Source organism: Rutilus rutilus (genome assembly GCF_951802725.1).
Source record: "Rutilus rutilus genome assembly, chromosome: 11".
NCBI lineage: Eukaryota > Metazoa > Chordata > Actinopteri > Cypriniformes > Leuciscidae > Rutilus > Rutilus rutilus.
The window spans coordinates 10,112,916-10,130,547 of NC_140216.1; the positions used below are offsets into that span (position 1 = coordinate 10,112,916).

Below are 17,632 nucleotides of genomic sequence, written 5' to 3' on the forward strand. Positions count from 1 at the left end.
GATTTGATTTTTCTGAGAATAATTTCTTTCGATAGGCCACTTTATACATTCTAACAGTAACTTTACAACCACGTCAACTTATTCTTCTTACCCAAACCCCAACATCTAACAGTCTACTACAGTCTACTCATACTCTAATGAGAGTTACTTGACATGTTATCACAAAGCTACCTAGAGTTAGTAGAATTTCTAAAGTGGACCATCGAAATAAAGTGTAACCCATTTTTTTTTAAATAATGTTTTACACTTCTGTTTGGATTGGATCATACAGTAGTTTTGAACCCTGGTTTGAAGGGTTCTTAGAGGCTCGTGCATCTCTGATTTACTGCAGTGTGATATACACGGAGAACTGAATACATGCACTGGAGGAAATATAACATCACTGTGACACTTTGTTGCATTCAGTTTTGCAACTGCAAGAGAGAGAGGTTCTGCCATTAGTGTGAAGAAGCAAACGCTGACAGTAAATGTTGTTTGATGGTTTAAGTGTGAATGCAACTGTGTCACTGTTAAAGGTGAGAGTTTTGGTTCTTAAAGACACACAAGAACCATGATACACTCACATGGCAATGCAATATATTGCGTACAAATCCTAATTCTGTGAGAAAAATGTTTTTGGGTAATGCACTAACATTGTGGCCATGTGACAGCATGGTTTAACAGCTGATATACAAGTTGATAAACAACACATTATACATCTCATATTCAGTTATCTGTGCATAATGTAGTTTGACACAACGAGTCAAGTCAAGTCAAGATAATTGTGATTGTTTTGTTGGCACAGGTTTACAGCTTTTCTTTGCCAAGAACTAACTAGCTGGAAATCAAAGGTTAATTTCTCAGGATACTGTTTGAAGGCAGCGACTTTATATGACAGTTATACCTTCCTGAGAGATGTTGAACTTCCAAATAAACTAGTTTACTTTTTAGGCACATGGTGTCAATGAAGGATTTTCTATATGAAGTAACTGTTTGTTTCTCATTTAGAGTGAGATCTTTCATATCAGATTAACTTACTCTAAATTGCTGGGGGGGTTTTTTGTGGTTTTTATACATATTCTACCTAACCTTATTTAACTTCAACCCCTACCAATCCTGTTGAACTACATAAAGGTCACATAAAGATTTTCAACTTAATTCATGATAAATCTCCAATATTGATGCAAAATAGGTTGACATTGTGTCTCACCTAGATATAATGTAGAAACACATATGTGCACAGGATTAGTCATTGGACTAATTGTGGTTGACAATTGTTTTTAAATGTGCATGCATATTTACAAAAACAAGGTAATATGATAGTGTACGAATTGTAATGTGCAGACATTTTCTTAAAATGTGCATGCATATCCAAAAAATAAAAATAAAAAATACAAAAAACAAGGTAATATGATAGTGTATGAATTGCAATTTGCAACATGTGTGTGATCATTGTAGTGCACCAGTGAGAGAACCTCAAAAACTCTGGATATATTTAGGTTTTAGTCTCCCAACGCATCTCTTGATCAGACATTAAACAGGCTGCCTATATGAAACCTTTGGAGGATGTCCATTGTCTTGGAAGTCCTTTGCAATATTTGCTATGGAAAATGGTAGACACTTAAGGCAGAAATGGAGAAATAAATGTGCTGTGAATGTAAATAAATAAATGTAGTTTATTTCCTACATTTTTCTTTTTCCTTCTCATTATAGGAACAAACCGATTACTACTCAGAGTCTTTCTACATCAATTAAGACAGCACTTTGTTAATTTCATTACATTCATTTCAAAGTTGACTGATGTGGGTTGATAACATGAGAAAAACAGGAAATGTAATAAAACATTTGCACATTTATTACTCGATTTCTTATTCAAACGGCACCTCTCTCTCTCTCTCTCTCTCTCTGCATGTCATGTTTCTGAACACGCCCACTTTAATGTGTCAGTGGAGACATCTGCACACTGCTGTTATTGATTCAAAGCTGTCAGGCCACAGAAGTACACTGTCTGCCTCTCACCTCATCTGCACACATCTCTCTCAAACATGGGGCTTTACCACAAAGAGTTTGAGCAGGCTGGAAACCGCGCCGGTCTCCAGATATGGAGAATTGAAAAGATGGAACTGGCCCCTGTGCCTGAGAACTTGCATGGAAGCTTCTATATAGGCGATGCCTACCTGGTGCTCCACACTGTCAAACAGAAGAACTCGTGTTTCTATGATCTGCATTTCTGGCTGGGTAAGCAGAAGTTGTTCTCTGCTTTAGAGAAGTGTTTAAATCTTTTGTATCGACTCTTAACATAAAATTATGATATAATTGTATACTGTTTTAAATATTCTTTTTTATATATTTTACAATATATACTGTATAGAATATATTCTTTAGTCAAGTGCATGTGACTAATCTCAGCACATTAACTACCTCAGCACCTTGATTAATCTAGTAACTTAAACGTTTAAGCGTGTATCAGGTCAAAATTATATTCACAAACTTTTGCCCAGATCTGTATGAATGCTGATTATTGGGGGGAGAAAGAAACTGCAAAATCTCAGTCACTATACTTAAAAGGTTGAGGAAAGACGGCAGCAAATTAGCTGACATGACACTGAAATGTGCACGTTGTGGATAGACTGAGCGAAGTATATGGCCTCTATAAAATTACGCTTTAGTAATGCGAAGGTTAGGTAGGAAGAAGGTTAGATAGGAAGGTTGTAAAGTTCATTCTCAGACGTGGTTACTGGGTCTCCTGGTTTTAATACTGGACTTTCATCCATGCACCTACTCTATGAAGAGCATGTTTTTTAATTTATGAATTAAAATGCAATTTGATATTTTGAAGTCAAAAGTGTTAGGGTGTTCTGTTCTGATATCATAATGAAGAAGCCTCATTCAAAGAATTTTTAATACTTAAATAGTAATTTGTAAAAAATAAAATTAAAGCTTAACTGGTTATCAATATTTCAAATCATATGATCCAGGCAACATGTAGAAACAAGCAGGGGGGAAATGATGTCATAGAGAGGACCCATGCAGTCCCTTACATCAAGGTGACAAACAAAAATGTTTTAAAATGGTACTTTTTTATGACAAGGTCAAAAGGCCATGATGAACTTGATATTTAATTCATGATATGTGTTGCGGAGAAGCCTCAGGCATAAATTTGCATGCTCTGGTTGCTTTAAAAAGCTGTGTCACTGCTATTTCAAAAAACAAACTTCTGTGGTCAAGTTGGAAAAGATAAAAAAACACAGGAAGTGATAGATAATGAAATTTAGAAACCATTTAGTTTAGTTAGTTATGGTTTAGAAATCATGCACATTTAATACGGTTTCCTTCCTCTGCTAAGTGAAAGCACTTTCTTTACCCCATTAGATGTCTTAGAAACGTCAATATCGCTGTGATGTTTTGGCCTTGAGTGTATATGTGTCCGTAACCACACCCCCCCCCCCCCCCCCCCCCCCACACACACACACCCCCACCCCCACCCACACACACTCCATTATGAGTCATTAACCTTCCAATGTAAATGGATTCCTTAATGATGTTTCTTCCTATCATATCTTTGTTGCCAAGTCATTTACCCTAAAAAGCCTGTCACAAAACGGCCAGCATCACATAGAAAGGCCTTTTTTCTCCCACAGCACATCTGTGGTCACAAGCAACAGCTAATACAGCAGCCTTTAAAGTGTTAAAACTGATGCTGGGTGAAAGAATAAACACTATCACTTGTCATCAAGTGTGAAAACAAACAGTTCTTTCTAGTTTAGAAATGCTATGCTCATGCCTTTGAGGAGCTGCAAGTCTAAAATAATAAAATAAAAAACAATCACTTAATTATTAACCTGAATTAATAGGCCACAGAAGTAGGTGTCGATGAAGTCTCTCTATTCTTTGTCTCTCTCTAGGTAAAGAATGCTCCCAAGATGAAAGTACAGCAGCGGCCATCTTTACCATTCAGATGGATGACTACCTGAAAGGAAAACCAGTCCAGTACCGTGAACTCCAGGGTTTTGAGTCCAACAACTTTACCAGCTACTTTAAAGGCGGGGTCACATATAAGGTTTGAGACCATTTATGTCCCTTCTATTCCTGCTCTCACAACACTTTTCTTTTAGTTTTTGTGCTCTATTGACTCCCAACAGAGTACTATTCTTTATTTTACTTCAGGTTTGCCTTACATTAAACAGAAAGCTGCTGTTTAAACTGATGGAAAGACTGACAGTTGTTGCAGTATTTTTTTTTGCCAATTGAGAAAATGTTTCTTAAGAATTCACAGTGCAAATCTAGGATTAGTCGTTTTGTTTACCATTTGGGCGAGGTAAAAATGAACTACTCAATTACCTTCCTACTTAGGATCTTCTGTTTTTCACCAGCCCAAACTTTCATGATGGTCTGAGGGAATGTTGTGTTATGTGTTTGGGGACATTCAACTCCTCAGTGTTGCATTTGGCCTCAGACTGAAAATAATTAGCGTGTTTAAAACGGAAAGTGTTTAAAAATAGAACAACAAGAAGAAAGAGCAGAGGAAAGATTTGGAAAAAAATATTTTCTTACCTCCTCAGACCGGAGGTGTGGCATCAGGATTTCAACACGTGGTCACCAATGATCTTACTGGCCGCCGACTCTTCCACATCAAGGGCAGGCGCACTGTCCGGGCCACAGAAGTGCCTCTCGCCTGGGCCAGCTTCAACAACGGTGACTGCTTCATAGCTGATCTGGGAGCGGTAAGACCTGCTGCATCAACAAACATACGAATGGCTGCATTAGACAAATGTTTTTAAAAGGAAATGCACCTAAAAATAAAGTCTGTCATCATCCATTCAACCTCCTGTCACACCAAATTTATGATTAGACTTTTTCCTTGGAACATCCATGGAAATATTTACTGCAGCAAAAATGTCCACACTGTGCTTTTCAATATACAGCAAAAAATGAATACTCCAGTTGGTAAATTACAAAAAGAGAATCAAATCCATTAAAGTATTTCATGAGACTAATGAACTATGTTCCAAGTCTTGAAATAATACATAATCATGATGTGTCGTCATGAGGGTGAGTAAATCTTGAAGTGAGTAAAAGCAGGAACTACTTAAGTTGCTAAATTAGTTACCAAATTGATATTTTTTAGTAATAATCTACAAACCTTACAATGCACAGTTAACAAATGAGTTAAAATAAAATAAAATATAAATATCAGTAACCAAGATAGGATAGGCCTACCTAAAGAAACGGAATGTATTACACTTACTTTTTTATAGACAGTAACTGGTTGGTTCACTTGTGCATTGTGTATTTAATATCCTCTCTGTATGCACTTATGGGTGGGTTTTATAATTGGATTGCTGTCAAATTACTTTGACTGTCAACACACTGTGTAGAGCAAATGTTATGAGAGCACAGGCAGATGAACCATGTCTCACGCCAAACAACAGATACATCCATTAAGCATCTAACAGGCTCTTGCTGACCATGCGTAGCATTTGATGGTTTACAGGAAGATTAAATCTGTTAATACCACTTAACTGTATTATTTGAACTTAAGTGCTGCTCTCTAAAGACCAGTCAAATGAACAGCACAGACAAATCCTGACTGATACCATTCCAAAATGACAGTTTAAAAACAACTAAATGGCAGTATTTTCTAAGGTAGAGGCAACTCACTAAAATTATTTCTTAAGAAAGCTCATGTGTCACTGACAAAATTACCAAAGAAAGAAATGGATTTTTCGAGGTCAATGTCTTCCTAGGAAGTCTGTACGTGTAACAAGATATCCAACAATTTAACCGATTTCTGAAACTAGGTAATCTACCAATGGTGTGGGTCTAAGTGCAACAAGTTTGAGCGCCTCAAAGCTGCACAGGTGGCTACTGGCATCCGAGACAACGAGAGGAACGGACGGGCCCAGCTGGTGGTTGTAGAGGAAGGACAGGAGCCTGCAGAGATGAAGAAGGTATCAAATAAAAGTGTCAAAACAAACATTTTAAGTTCTGCAGAATTTGCATACAACAGTTAGAACTGGCATCCGGTAGAACTTGCTTATTTTTTACCCCTAAGATGTTTGCTATAGGCAGTACGATATCTGGTTTAGCTGGAAAGTTTGACATATTCATACCTTGGCTTTGCACATCACAGGTTCTCGGTGAGAAGCCTGAAATCCCTGAAGGTGACGATAATGAGGATGCGGTTGCCGACATGTCAAACAGGAGAATGGCCAAACTTTATATGGTAAACAAGTCTATCCTGGCTATACACTTCTATATAATTAGTCTATATGCAAATTCAATAGACAGGAACTGTAACATGATGTTACTTAAATACCATTGCGCTTTACAGGTATCAGATGCAACAGGAAAAATGCAAGTGTCGCTTGTGTCAGAGGAGAATCCGTTTAACCAAAGTGACCTGTTGTCTGAGGAATGCTTCATTTTGGACCATGGAAAAAACAAAATGATCTTTGTGTGGAAAGGTATCTGTAAACTGAAGCCATTAAACAAAGGAGTTGTGTGACATTCTTACCTAGGTGACTGACCTTATTTTTGATGATTTAGGCCGCAACGCAAATCCAAGTGAGAGGAAGGAAGCCATGAAAACAGCTGAGGGCTTCATTAAGCAGATGGGATATCCTGAAAACACCCAGGTTTAGCTATTCACATATATTCACTTGAATGAGTGAATCACTCACAGATGTAGCAACACTGCCAGTATGGTACCTTTAGGGGAACAACAGCTTATCACTAGGGCAGCATCTTTGTACCTTATTTAGCCCTAAAATGTTTATAGTAGTACATGTTACTACTCTCAGGTACTAAAATGAACCTTTTAGGGGTAGATAATGTGCAAAGTTGCCCCTTTAAGGATACTACTCCAAGGACAAGCTGTATGCCTATTATGTACAATTTTTGCACTTTTTATTTTTATTGACAGGGAACAAGTATAGTATTCTTTGGGTCATCCAGGTCATTTTGTCCTTGTATACAGATCCAGGTCCTTCCAGAGGGTGGAGAGACACCCATCTTTAAGCAGTTCTTCAAAAGCTGGAAAGAGAAGGACCAGGCTGAGGGTCTGGGCAGAGTCTTCGTCACTGAGCGGATCGCCAAGATTCAACAAGCCGAGTTTGATGCCTCAAAGCTGCATGAGTCTCAGCAAATGGCTGCTCAGTACAACATGGTCGACGACGGCACTGGAAAAACCCAGGTCACTATTTGCATACAAAAGTTCAGAGATTGTATAAGTGAAATTGTGCTTGTGCTGGTTGCGGATGAGCATCTTACTGTCAAAATGACACTCAAAATGAAACGAGAAGCTAAAATTCTGATATGGCTCTGAACAACTATTGCACTCAAAAGGTGTGGTCACACATTCAGCGAATTTTCACAGGCGAAATCCAGCAATAAGAATCTATGCAATCTGGAATTTGCTTGAGGGCAAAAGCAGAGAAATGCTTGGTTTAAAAGAGTCTTCTGTTTGAGCGTGGTTTATACATTAATACACTACTGACAATAGACTGACAAAATTGCACTAATTTGAGCACATCTTAAGAAGACTTCATTGCACAACAATTACAGATTGTTCTATATTATCAAAGAAAATCACTGGATGAAATCAAGCCATTCTACATTTATTTGATGGATATTCATAATCTGGTGTTGTTTCACAGATTTGGAGAGTGGAGTGTGGAAATACCACAGGCGATACCAAGGTTCCTGTACACCCAGAGACATATGGCCAGTTCTATGGAGGGGACTGCTATATCATTTTATATACTTACACCAAGGGAGAAATAATTTACACTTGGTAAGCTCTGTAGAAGTGGATAGTTTCCAGAGGGGGAGTCAAATCATGCACAAAAAGAATCAAATAAGGCTTATCTCTATATGCTTTCACCCTCAGGCAAGGTTCCAGCAGCACAATAGATGAACTGACAGCTTCAGCCTTTCTCACTGTTGAACTGGATCGTTCGCTGGGAGGAAATGCTGTTCAGGTGATGGGGGTTTGAATATTATCTACTCATTTATTGACTGTAAATAGGGCTGGATTATGGACTTGGACTGCAAAGATGTACAGCAGGGGCTGACTAAACATGACTAACCCGGTTTTATTATCTTACCATGGTTCCATTCCACATCCATCCAGGTGCGAGTGACTCAAGGAAAGGAACCACCTCATTTGCTGAGTCTCTTCAAAGAAAAGCCTCTGATCGTGTATAAGAATGGGACATCTAGGAAGGGGGGACAGGCACCCGCACCTCCAACCCGTCTCTTTCAAGTGCGCAGGAACCTGGGCACCATTACACGAATTTGTGAGGTGAGTCCTGGTCTCTGGTTAAGTACAATGTCCAGAAACATGAGTTTGGTCACATGAAATTATCAGGAAAAAGAAGATACACCTAAACCAAGTATCTTGTGCATGGTTTACAAGTCTAACCTGATCATTTATAGTCAGTAGATTGTCCAAACTGGTTGGTGGTCAGTACACCACCATGTGGTGGAGTTGAGGTTAACATGCTAGACTATCTACCTCATTCTGCTTAGTACTGGCAGATTTTCTAGGCCAAGATGGTTGGGATTTCTGCTTGATGTTCCAAAACAGTTAACCATCTTTAGGTTAGTGTGACCTGTTTTTAATTTAGGTATGTCCTTTGAATGTGTTGGTCTGTGGTCCAACAGGTAGATGCTAAAGCATCAAGTTTGAACACCAATGATGCCTACCTGCTGAAGTTACCACAGGGGGATGGGTACGTGTGGAAGGGGAAGGGAGCAAGCGAGGAAGAGGAACGAGGGGCAAAGTACATGAGTGAGAATCTGAAGTGCAAAACCAAGCCAGTTTCTGAAGGAAATGAGCCTGGTATGGCCAATGTGTAACAGATTCAATTCACACTCTTCATACTTTTTAAGCACACATTGGTAGGTGACAGGAGTGGAAGGAAGTTCTACATTTTTTATATAATCATTGCTCATTTTCCATTTAAAGAGGACTTCTGGAAGGCTCTGGGTGGAAAGACAGAGTATCAGAAATCTGAGATGTTGGAGAATAAAACTATAGCCCGTCCTCCCCGTTTGTTCGCCTGCTCCAACAAAAGTGGAAGGTTCATTGTGAGTATCCTAAACCTGATAAGAGTAAACCAAAGTCCAGTTCAGTTTCACTTTTGGCTATTGCTTTCAATAATAACTTTGCATGGAAGACAATGCAGAAAATCTAAAACATGCCTTGTCTTTCTGTGATAACCGCTCAGATACCGCTACACATAGGCAAAATATTGTTTGGACACTAACTATGCATTTTTACAACTATAGATTGAAGAAGTACCTGGTGAGTTTAACCAAGATGACCTGGCAGAGGATGATGTCATGTTACTGGATGTCTGGGATCAGGTTAGAGAGTTATCTCTCTTAATTACATCCTTCAAGATTATCTCTTAGATTCAAAGGAGAGCAGTTGTATTCATATTCAAAGATATCTCCTGACTTTGGTTGGTGGTTGGTGTGTGATACGTGTCTCTGACCCCTGATTCAATCTCTCAGGTCTTCGTGTGGATTGGAAAGGATGCCAATGAGGTGGAGAAGACCGAGTCTGTAAAATCTGGTGAGATGCAGCGGGCACATATTCCTTAAAACATTTTTCTACATAATTTGAAAGCTGAAACCCCTTTAAGCCTTCAACAGGTTTAGCAGCATGCTTACCTGAACAGATCACATGCTCACATGATACAGTTAAAACATAAAATACAAAATCATGTAAAGTATTTGTACCTTTGCAGCAAAGACTTACATTGAGACAGACCCATCAGGACGGGACAAGGAGACATCTGTGGTGGTGGTAAAGCAGGGGCATGAGCCCCCCACATTCACCGGCTGGTTCCTTGGGTGGGACGCCTCGCGATGGGACAGTGACCTCATGGCAAGAGCAGTGAGATCACTGCAGGTTAACTGAGGACTGCAGGTTAACTCAACAGACTTCACTGGAAAGATATAACAAATAGTTGTTTACTGAAGCATGATTAGTGAATTGTATTGGACTGTTATTAAAATCCATTAAAATCCTACTAAATATATGCCATATATCCAACATAGTTACTCAATACTCTTCAAATCATAAAGTTGTGTTTTCTCTTAGAATTGTTTGCACAGATTTATATTTCTGCTCTGGATTTCTGTAAGCATGATTTGAATTGTACAATTAAAGAATCAATACATTTTTGAAAAAAATGTCTTTTCTTAGTCACTGCAGCACACAAGAGCCCCCTAGAAACAAGAGATATATTACAAGTAATAATTGAAGATAAACATTCTAGACCGGTTGTTGTAGTTTTGCTGAACATATGTGCAAAAATACTGTGGAAGTACTATGGCCAAGTGATGGTATAAGAAGATAATACCATGGTACGTTGAAAAACACCATTATTTCCCTGGTACTCCAAAGTACTTCCAGGAACATCATCGTACTAGTCATACATATAAATACACAGATTACTGTTTAAGAAATATGTATTTAAAAAAAGGTGATGGTTAAAGTTCATCACACCCAATTAACTATCTTTTTTGTAAATATTTACTTTATTTGGTACATACAAATTGTAAGTATTTGATCGTAGATACAAAGCTGTAACATTCTGTTTTAACCAGGAATCTTTCATATCACTTGATAAGCATGGGAACAATGGTGAAATATGTGTGGGGGTTTGTAACGATGACTTATTGTGCATGGGCAGGCAAATGGTTTGGTCAAGTGCATGATACATTCCTGATAAGAGTCATAGAAGGGAGGGATCATATTGTTTCACTATGTTAGTGAGAACATCTCATAGACTTGCACTGTTTTTATATCAGGGTAATCATACTTTCTATGTCCTAATCCAACCCCTATCCCTAAAACTGACCATCAACTGTGCACATCATTAGATTTAAAGACTAACATCTGGAACATTTCTGAGCATTTTTAACTAGCGAGGTCTGGCTTACTAGTTGGTGCTCAACAGGTTTCACTATATAAAATGTTAAATAGTGAAAATATTTTGGACCTCACAAGCATAGCCAAACCTGCACACAAACGACTGCATATAAATCATGATCAAAATTGTAAACATGGCAGTGGTCACATTTGTGACTGGTGGGTTTTTAGTAGCCTATTGTAAAAAGTACTGTTACATTTACATGAATAATGAAAGTAAAAAATAAAATAAAATAAAATAAAAAAGACATACATTTTTATACTTGATTTATCATTCCATTTCCCCCACAATTGCTAAACAATTTTTTTAAAATGATGTTCCTATGTTATTTTGACTGTGGACTATTTTTAAGTTGTAAAACCTGTATGGCACGCAGTTGGTTTCATGGGATATCCAATGAGCAGAATATATGTGCTAGCTTGCTTATGTTTTCATAAGTAATGGAAAGCATGGTGAACAATAATAGCCCATGTGGTGTTTCCTCCCAATACCACAAGATGGCGCACAAGTGAAACAAAAACAAAAATTACGCACAAAATCACAACACTTTAGTTCAGCCTAACTGTAAAAATACATATTGAGTGCTGCTTGAACTATAAAACTGATTTATATGTCTAAAAATGTTGTCATTTGTTGAATAGGCATATTTTATTAGACATGCGAATGTGGTTGTCATGTCGTCTTTTAAGTGCTAGACTAATTAACCTGTACTGAATCAACTAGTTTATTAAAGAGCTTAGAAGAACGATTGTTTGAGGACGAGCAATCAACCCAGTCTAGGGTATTCAGTAGATCTCCAGTGAATAGATGTGTTGTGCGTGAGTGACAGCAGGTCCGGCCATCACGGGGTAATTGTGTATTGATATAGCACCACTAATTGACTGTTCTGACACTTTGATATGCCTCCTGTCTTTGACAGGAGTGGTTCACTTATGTTTATTCTCTTTTGCTTTCCACTACATAGTCATTTAATTCGTTTTCATGTTGTTGACGTACCTTTTCTTCACTTTTTATTTTAAGTTCAGGCAAGACTGTTTTACTGGGACTCTTTTTCACAAATAAGTTATGTTAAGATGAAATCCTACATTTCCCCCCTGCAAATTATCACCAATCAAGTCTCCATATTTTCTTTTGTGTTTATTAATCTGTTAGAATCGAACTGTGAATAACTCGATTATTTTGAATACATTGCTCAAAGCGTTACCAAACGGACTGAATGTTCGTGATTTAGTGATTCGGATGAGAGTTCCCAAAAATGAAAATTATGTTATCATTTACTCACCCTCATGTTGTTCCAAACCTGTATTAGTTTCTTTCTTCTGTTGAACACAAACGAAAATATTTTAAAGAATGTCGGTAATCAAACAGTTAACGGTAGCCATTGACTTCCATAGTATTTTTTCCCTACTATGGAAGTCAATGGCTACCGTCAACTGTCTGATTGCCAACATTCTTTAAAATATGTTTTGTGTTCAACAGAAGAAAGAAACTCAGACAGGTTTGGAACAACTTGAGGCTGAGTAAGTGATGACAACATTTTCATTTTTGGGTGGACTGTCCCTTTAAGCGGTGTCTTCTCAAAACATAGGTCTACACAAATAACGAAATGTATTGGGAGGGACACAATGCTGGATGAAGTTGATATTACCAATAATACATTGAAACAAAAAATGGACACTCAACCAGCTTGTTTTCCAGCTAAAGCATTTAACTTCTCATTATAACCTTGGTAACGCTCACCTGTAAGCGCGTCTCTCAAACTTTAAACGCCTTGAGCGACGTGAACAGGTGGCGAGGAGGTGTGTGCAAAAAGACGACAGGCTTGACTCCTCACCAATCAAACTCCAAAGAAAATAACACGCGCTCACTGAATTGAACCAATCAGCGCGTTGTTCCACAAAGTGGGCGGAGCCAGCCCTGCTAGAATGAAGTGGAATGCTTCTCGCTGTGGAGTCAGTGAAACAGGCGCTGTTACAGGGAGTGGATACACTTGTCGGTTCAGCTGATCTGAATGACAACAATATTTTGGAAATAATCGCAAACACTGTCATCTACTGAGCTAACGCGTAACGCAAAGATCGCACTAAATAAGGTAGGCACCGAACGAGATTTTATTTCCATACGCGGGTGCTTACAAAGCTTAAATGATAGAAAAATAACAGTCTGTGCAATAATATAATTTAGAGTAACTTATTATGTTGGTAACGAAGTTCTAGCCTTCTAGGGCGCGTTAAACATTTTTAGTGCGCAAAATAATATTGGTTCTTATGTTGAATCACTTGTTGGAAGAAAATAATGAACAAGATTCATGTCTTTATGTATGGAGATGTGCCCCTCCTAAAGCGCTTCTACAGATGGCCATAGAGATCTGCGACAGACTCGTGTTTTCCACGTTTACATAGGCGAGCCTGTGCGTTTTCCTCTATTTGCAACTGGCAACTACTGTTGAACAATAAAATGACATGAATAGATGAACAGGAGCCTTTTGCGCACGAGGATTTTTACCGATGCGTAATTTTGGTGCCCCTGTGGCGCTACATGTGCAAATGGGCTTCCTGCTGTTTCATCCCTCATTCAACATCAAAAAAGGCACTGAATGACATCCAGCTAGTTTGAATCTGTGTGCCTTTTAGAATGACAAAGAGAGCAAAGCATGCTTACTTAAAATGAACAGCCAAGTAAAGGAGAGCTGTAAAACTGTGTGTCATGGTGCTTCACTGCTGGCCTCATTGCATCATCTCCTTTTTCATTTGGTTTCAGGTTATAGCAGCAGCTTCTCAGGGGAACGAGAGAAGCCTTGTGAATATTTGGTGAAGCGGTAGCAGCAGCGACACCTGGTCCCCTGAGTCTCCGCGTTCGCTTTCATCCTCATCAGAGTGGCAGAACAAGATGGGGAATGGATTATCAGAGCCTCATGCCATCTTTCCCTGCCTGCCGTCCTTTCAGGCCCTGCACATTGTTATTCTCGGCTTGGACTGTGCCGGTAAAACCACGGTATTGTACCGGCTACGCTTTAATGAGTTTGTGAACACCGTTCCTACCAAGGGCTTCAACACGGAGAAGATCAAGCTGCCTCTCGGCGGGAAAGGCCGGACTGCGACGTTTCATTTCTGGGACGTAGGAGGTCAGGAAAAGCTCCGGCCGCTTTGGCGCTCCTATACGCGGTGTGCCGACGGCCTGGTGTTCGTAGTGGACTCGGTAGATGCCGAACGCATGGAGGAGGCCAAAACGGAGCTGCATAAGATCACGCGGCTACAGGAGAACCAGGGGGTGCCCGTGTTGGTGGTGGCGAACAAGCAGGACCTGCGCAGTGCGTTGCCTCTATGTGAGGTCGAGCAGATGTTGGCGCTGAACGAGCTCGGCTCTCACACACCCTGGCACCTCCAACCGGCCTGTGCCATCATCGGAGAAGGTCTACAAGAAGGCCTGGAACGTCTCCACTCCATGATCATCAAGCGGAGAAAGATGATGAGGCAGCAGAAGAGGAAAAGATGACTTTTGGGTGCTGGGAATGTGAGCTGGATGTGGTGGTAGGCCTCTGTGATGGCTCCGCTGGTGACGTGCCATGGGCCTTTGCGGCCCTGCGCTCCTGGAATTATTGTTTCAGTGGGCTGAGTTTTATCAGTCAGATGGTTCTGGATAAATATAGTTCAGAGACGCAAGAGGACAATATTGATTTATCACTCTGGTTGTTGGATTGTAGCAGCGGTGGGACGATCACATGGAACTTTTACATCAACACAGTGTTACGCAATGTCATGGGGTTTGTGGTACATCGAGGTCTCATGAAGGACAACATTGGACATGAACTTGTAAATGACAAAGACTGATCGCCAAAGAGTTGGCCTTTGTCTTTGCGTCTGAAGTGTTACACGTATCCTAGCATTCATGTAATCTCGAAATGGAAGGATTGATTACCAAAGCTGCCATGGACAGAACTGAAAAATCCAATGTATACATTCAGGTGATGTGTTTCCCCCCATTGGTTTTTATCCAGAATGGCCACCCCGTCATTTTCTCTGAGTGTTTGTTGTCTCGGTGGTCAGGGGAACCAGAATAAGCTTTATGGATCGCTTGTTTGGGAATGCACAAATGTTTAAAGATCGGAATCACAGAAAATGGTATTTCGTCATGTAGTTCAACAGGCGAATGTGGTAATTGTCAAGATTTGTAGAGGTTAAAGGTGTACTATCCTTCTTAAGTAGTTCTGTTGACTGACACAACATGTTGGTGCGGTAGAGCTTCACCCAAGCTTGAGGACTACTTCTGTCATTTTTAGCTTGTACCCACATTGTGCGATTCCCTGACAAGAGATGTTTAAATGCACTTTAGAAATTCCCTTTTCTAATCTATGAACTTGCAGCATCTGATTTTTTTTGTAAAGAGTTTATCATGCTACAAAAAAGAAGTAATGTATTGCTTCGAATGAAGCGTTTTTTTCCTTTTGTTTTGTTTTTTTAACTATCCACTGTTCCACATTGAAATGTGTAAGTTTGTCACTCAGTGCTTGTGTGTTGGGGATGTTCATATTTATGTCAGGATTTTGTACACTTTGAATAAATCCACAACTACACTAAACATATTATCACGTTTTGAGTTATCATTATTACTTGTTGCATGATGAACTCATGCAAATTATTAAAGTTTATGACCTGACAACTTTCTGATGACATTTTTAGTCTGATAATCGTTTGACGCACTTTACATATGAGTCACTAAAGGTTGTTCCTTTATAGTCAATGGGACATGCAAAAGAGGTGACATCACATGTACTTTGTGTGTCCCGTTCTAGGCATGAGACCAGACAGGATGAACTTTGTACTCAGTCTGTTGTCAACAAATATATAAATGTTCAGTGCTTCATGAGTGCAATATTGCATCTACTGAATGTGAAGGCTGAAATTTGATGTGCATATAGGTTTTTTTACCTTGCTTTTGTCATTTTTAATCATTGAGTCATGAGTCATTTATGTTTTAGGCCGGGTACATGATGCAATGCTTATTGTTTTCATTGCAATTATTTAATTTAAAATTCACAATTTAAATTTGTAATGAACTTACAAATTCTGTAATTCATACAAGAGATTTAATTTCTAAATTATTTTTGTCATAGCCAAAAATGTCAGGATGATACAACTGTTCTGATATCATAATTAAAAGAATGGAATAAAAAATAAAAAAAAGTACTTTTTTTTTAAACTGTAAAGGGATAAGGATAATGTTATTTTTAATTGATGCATATACCCCATTATATTTTAGACTACTTAAAATATCATAAAACCAACATAGACACAAAGAACACATTTCTAAAAATATTGAAACTTTGGGAAACATTATTCTATATTGTGAAATGGTTCAAACCAAATGAGAGTTCACGCTTAATTAAAGATTAATCGAATAAGGCTTCACAAATAGAATTTGTTCTTTTACAGACTGCGATATGTAACCGCTCAGAGTTTTTCAACACAGTTGATTTTGCCCGGAGCCCCACAGAGTCGCATGTTATGTTTGGAAAGGATCTGGCACAGCCGGTTCTAGCACAAGAACACTTTCCCTGGGAACAATGAGGCTTTAACGCAGGGAGAGGGGCCTGTAACACCAGCTGACCAGTTCAAACAGGAATCCTTCGCTGGACGCTGGTCTGTTCAGCATTCTCATGGCATGATATACGCAGATCCCGTGATACTGGCTTCAGAGAAAAAAAGAGGTGGGATTGGCTTCTAATTGGGTCTCAAATCATGAAAAATGCAAACATGTATCCTCCACAGAAGCCACAGCATCATGCTCAGTGGAAAACCTTCTGGTTTGGTGCTCGTATAAGGAGACTGTAAAAAGAGAAATCACAATTTAGCATCATTAAACATATGTTTTTATTTATTACACTGTACTGCATCATATTTTCTGAATGCTTACTAATTTTAGGGTGCTCAAAAAAAGTGCCTGGTTTGCTCTAGCTCTATATGATGTGAATTTCATTGCATTTTTGCTTTAGACAACCATTTGTAAAGTGAAGAAGTCTTGAATTATCCCTTAATCACCAGAAAAACTGCTATGATTCCTGTCTTCCTCTGAGCCAGATTAGAACTATTTGTTCAATTCTCAGCTGATTTTCACATGTATGACATTATTCATTATTATGCCTGGTCCTGATTTTAATGGATGGAATTATGGCCATTGGCAGAAGAAAATGCAAAATGACACAGATGTTTTCTGAAACATCTTTCTTTCATCTGTTTTACTTGGCATCCAAACAGTGACAGCAATTTACAGATTTTATGAAAAAGGCTTATTTAAAAAAAAAAAAAAAGTGTGTTTATGTAAAGTTTTTGACGTTAAATTGAGTATTTGAAAGTTTCCCCACTCTGTCGCCATTAAAACTTTTGATATTTGACAACAAAATAGACTTTTGTTATTTTGATAAGTGCATTAAAGCTGATATACTGTAGCCTATATATAATTTGAAAAATCATATTTTGTGGGGGGGAAAAAATGTGATGGGAAGTTTTTATTGATATTTTTTAACTCAGCATCATTAAATTAGGTAATAATAGGCCCTTTTTTTTGCAGGGCTGTGTTATATTTTGGAGGGCAACAACATCAAGACTCAGTAATACAGCCTGGTTGGTCACGGGGCTTTGGAGAGAGGTGTGATCTGGCTGTCTGACTGTCTGCTTTGATTTGTTTGAGAACAGCGCTTGAGCATT

General features: G+C 38.7%; 2 protein-coding genes across 2 annotated transcripts; both read left to right on the top strand.

Annotated features, from left to right (window-relative positions):
- Positions 1-1,956: 1,956 nt before the first annotated feature.
- scin (scinderin) lies at positions 1,957-10,178 on the top strand. Its single transcript, XM_084424138.1, has 16 exons — positions 1,957-2,217; positions 3,885-4,039; positions 4,542-4,703; positions 5,781-5,930; positions 6,113-6,205; positions 6,314-6,446; positions 6,529-6,617; positions 6,959-7,174; positions 7,638-7,774; positions 7,871-7,961; positions 8,114-8,284; positions 8,647-8,824; positions 8,951-9,072; positions 9,274-9,351; positions 9,502-9,562; positions 9,738-10,178. Exons 1-16 carry the CDS (start codon positions 2,025-2,027, stop codon positions 9,908-9,910), a joined length of 2,202 nt encoding a protein of 733 aa, XP_084280264.1. The 5' UTR covers positions 1,957-2,024; the 3' UTR covers positions 9,911-10,178.
- A 2,657-nt stretch (positions 10,179-12,835) lies between these two features.
- Positions 12,836-15,023, top strand: arl4ab (ADP-ribosylation factor-like 4ab). Its single transcript, XM_084424705.1, has 2 exons — positions 12,836-13,020; positions 13,689-15,023. The coding sequence occupies exon 2, from the start codon at positions 13,818-13,820 to the stop codon at positions 14,421-14,423; it is 606 nt and encodes a 201-aa protein (XP_084280831.1). The 5' UTR covers positions 12,836-13,020; positions 13,689-13,817; the 3' UTR covers positions 14,424-15,023.
- The last annotated feature ends 2,609 nt before the right edge of the window (positions 15,024-17,632 follow it).

Bases quoted from the DNA above. Each gene is read 5' to 3' on its own strand.
- scin (XM_084424138.1), top strand. From the start codon at position 2,025: ATGGGGCTTTACCACAAAGAGTTTGAGCAGGCTGGAAACCGCGCCGGT. The intron at 4,040-4,541 runs GTTTGAGACCAT...TTACCTCCTCAG, and splicing joins AAGGCGGGGTCACATATAAG to ACCGGAGGTGTGGCATCAGG. The intron at 5,931-6,112 runs GTATCAAATAAA...TGCACATCACAG, and splicing joins AGCCTGCAGAGATGAAGAAG to GTTCTCGGTGAGAAGCCTGA.
- arl4ab (XM_084424705.1), top strand. From the start codon at position 13,818: ATGGGGAATGGATTATCAGAGCCTCATGCCATCTTTCCCTGCCTGCCG.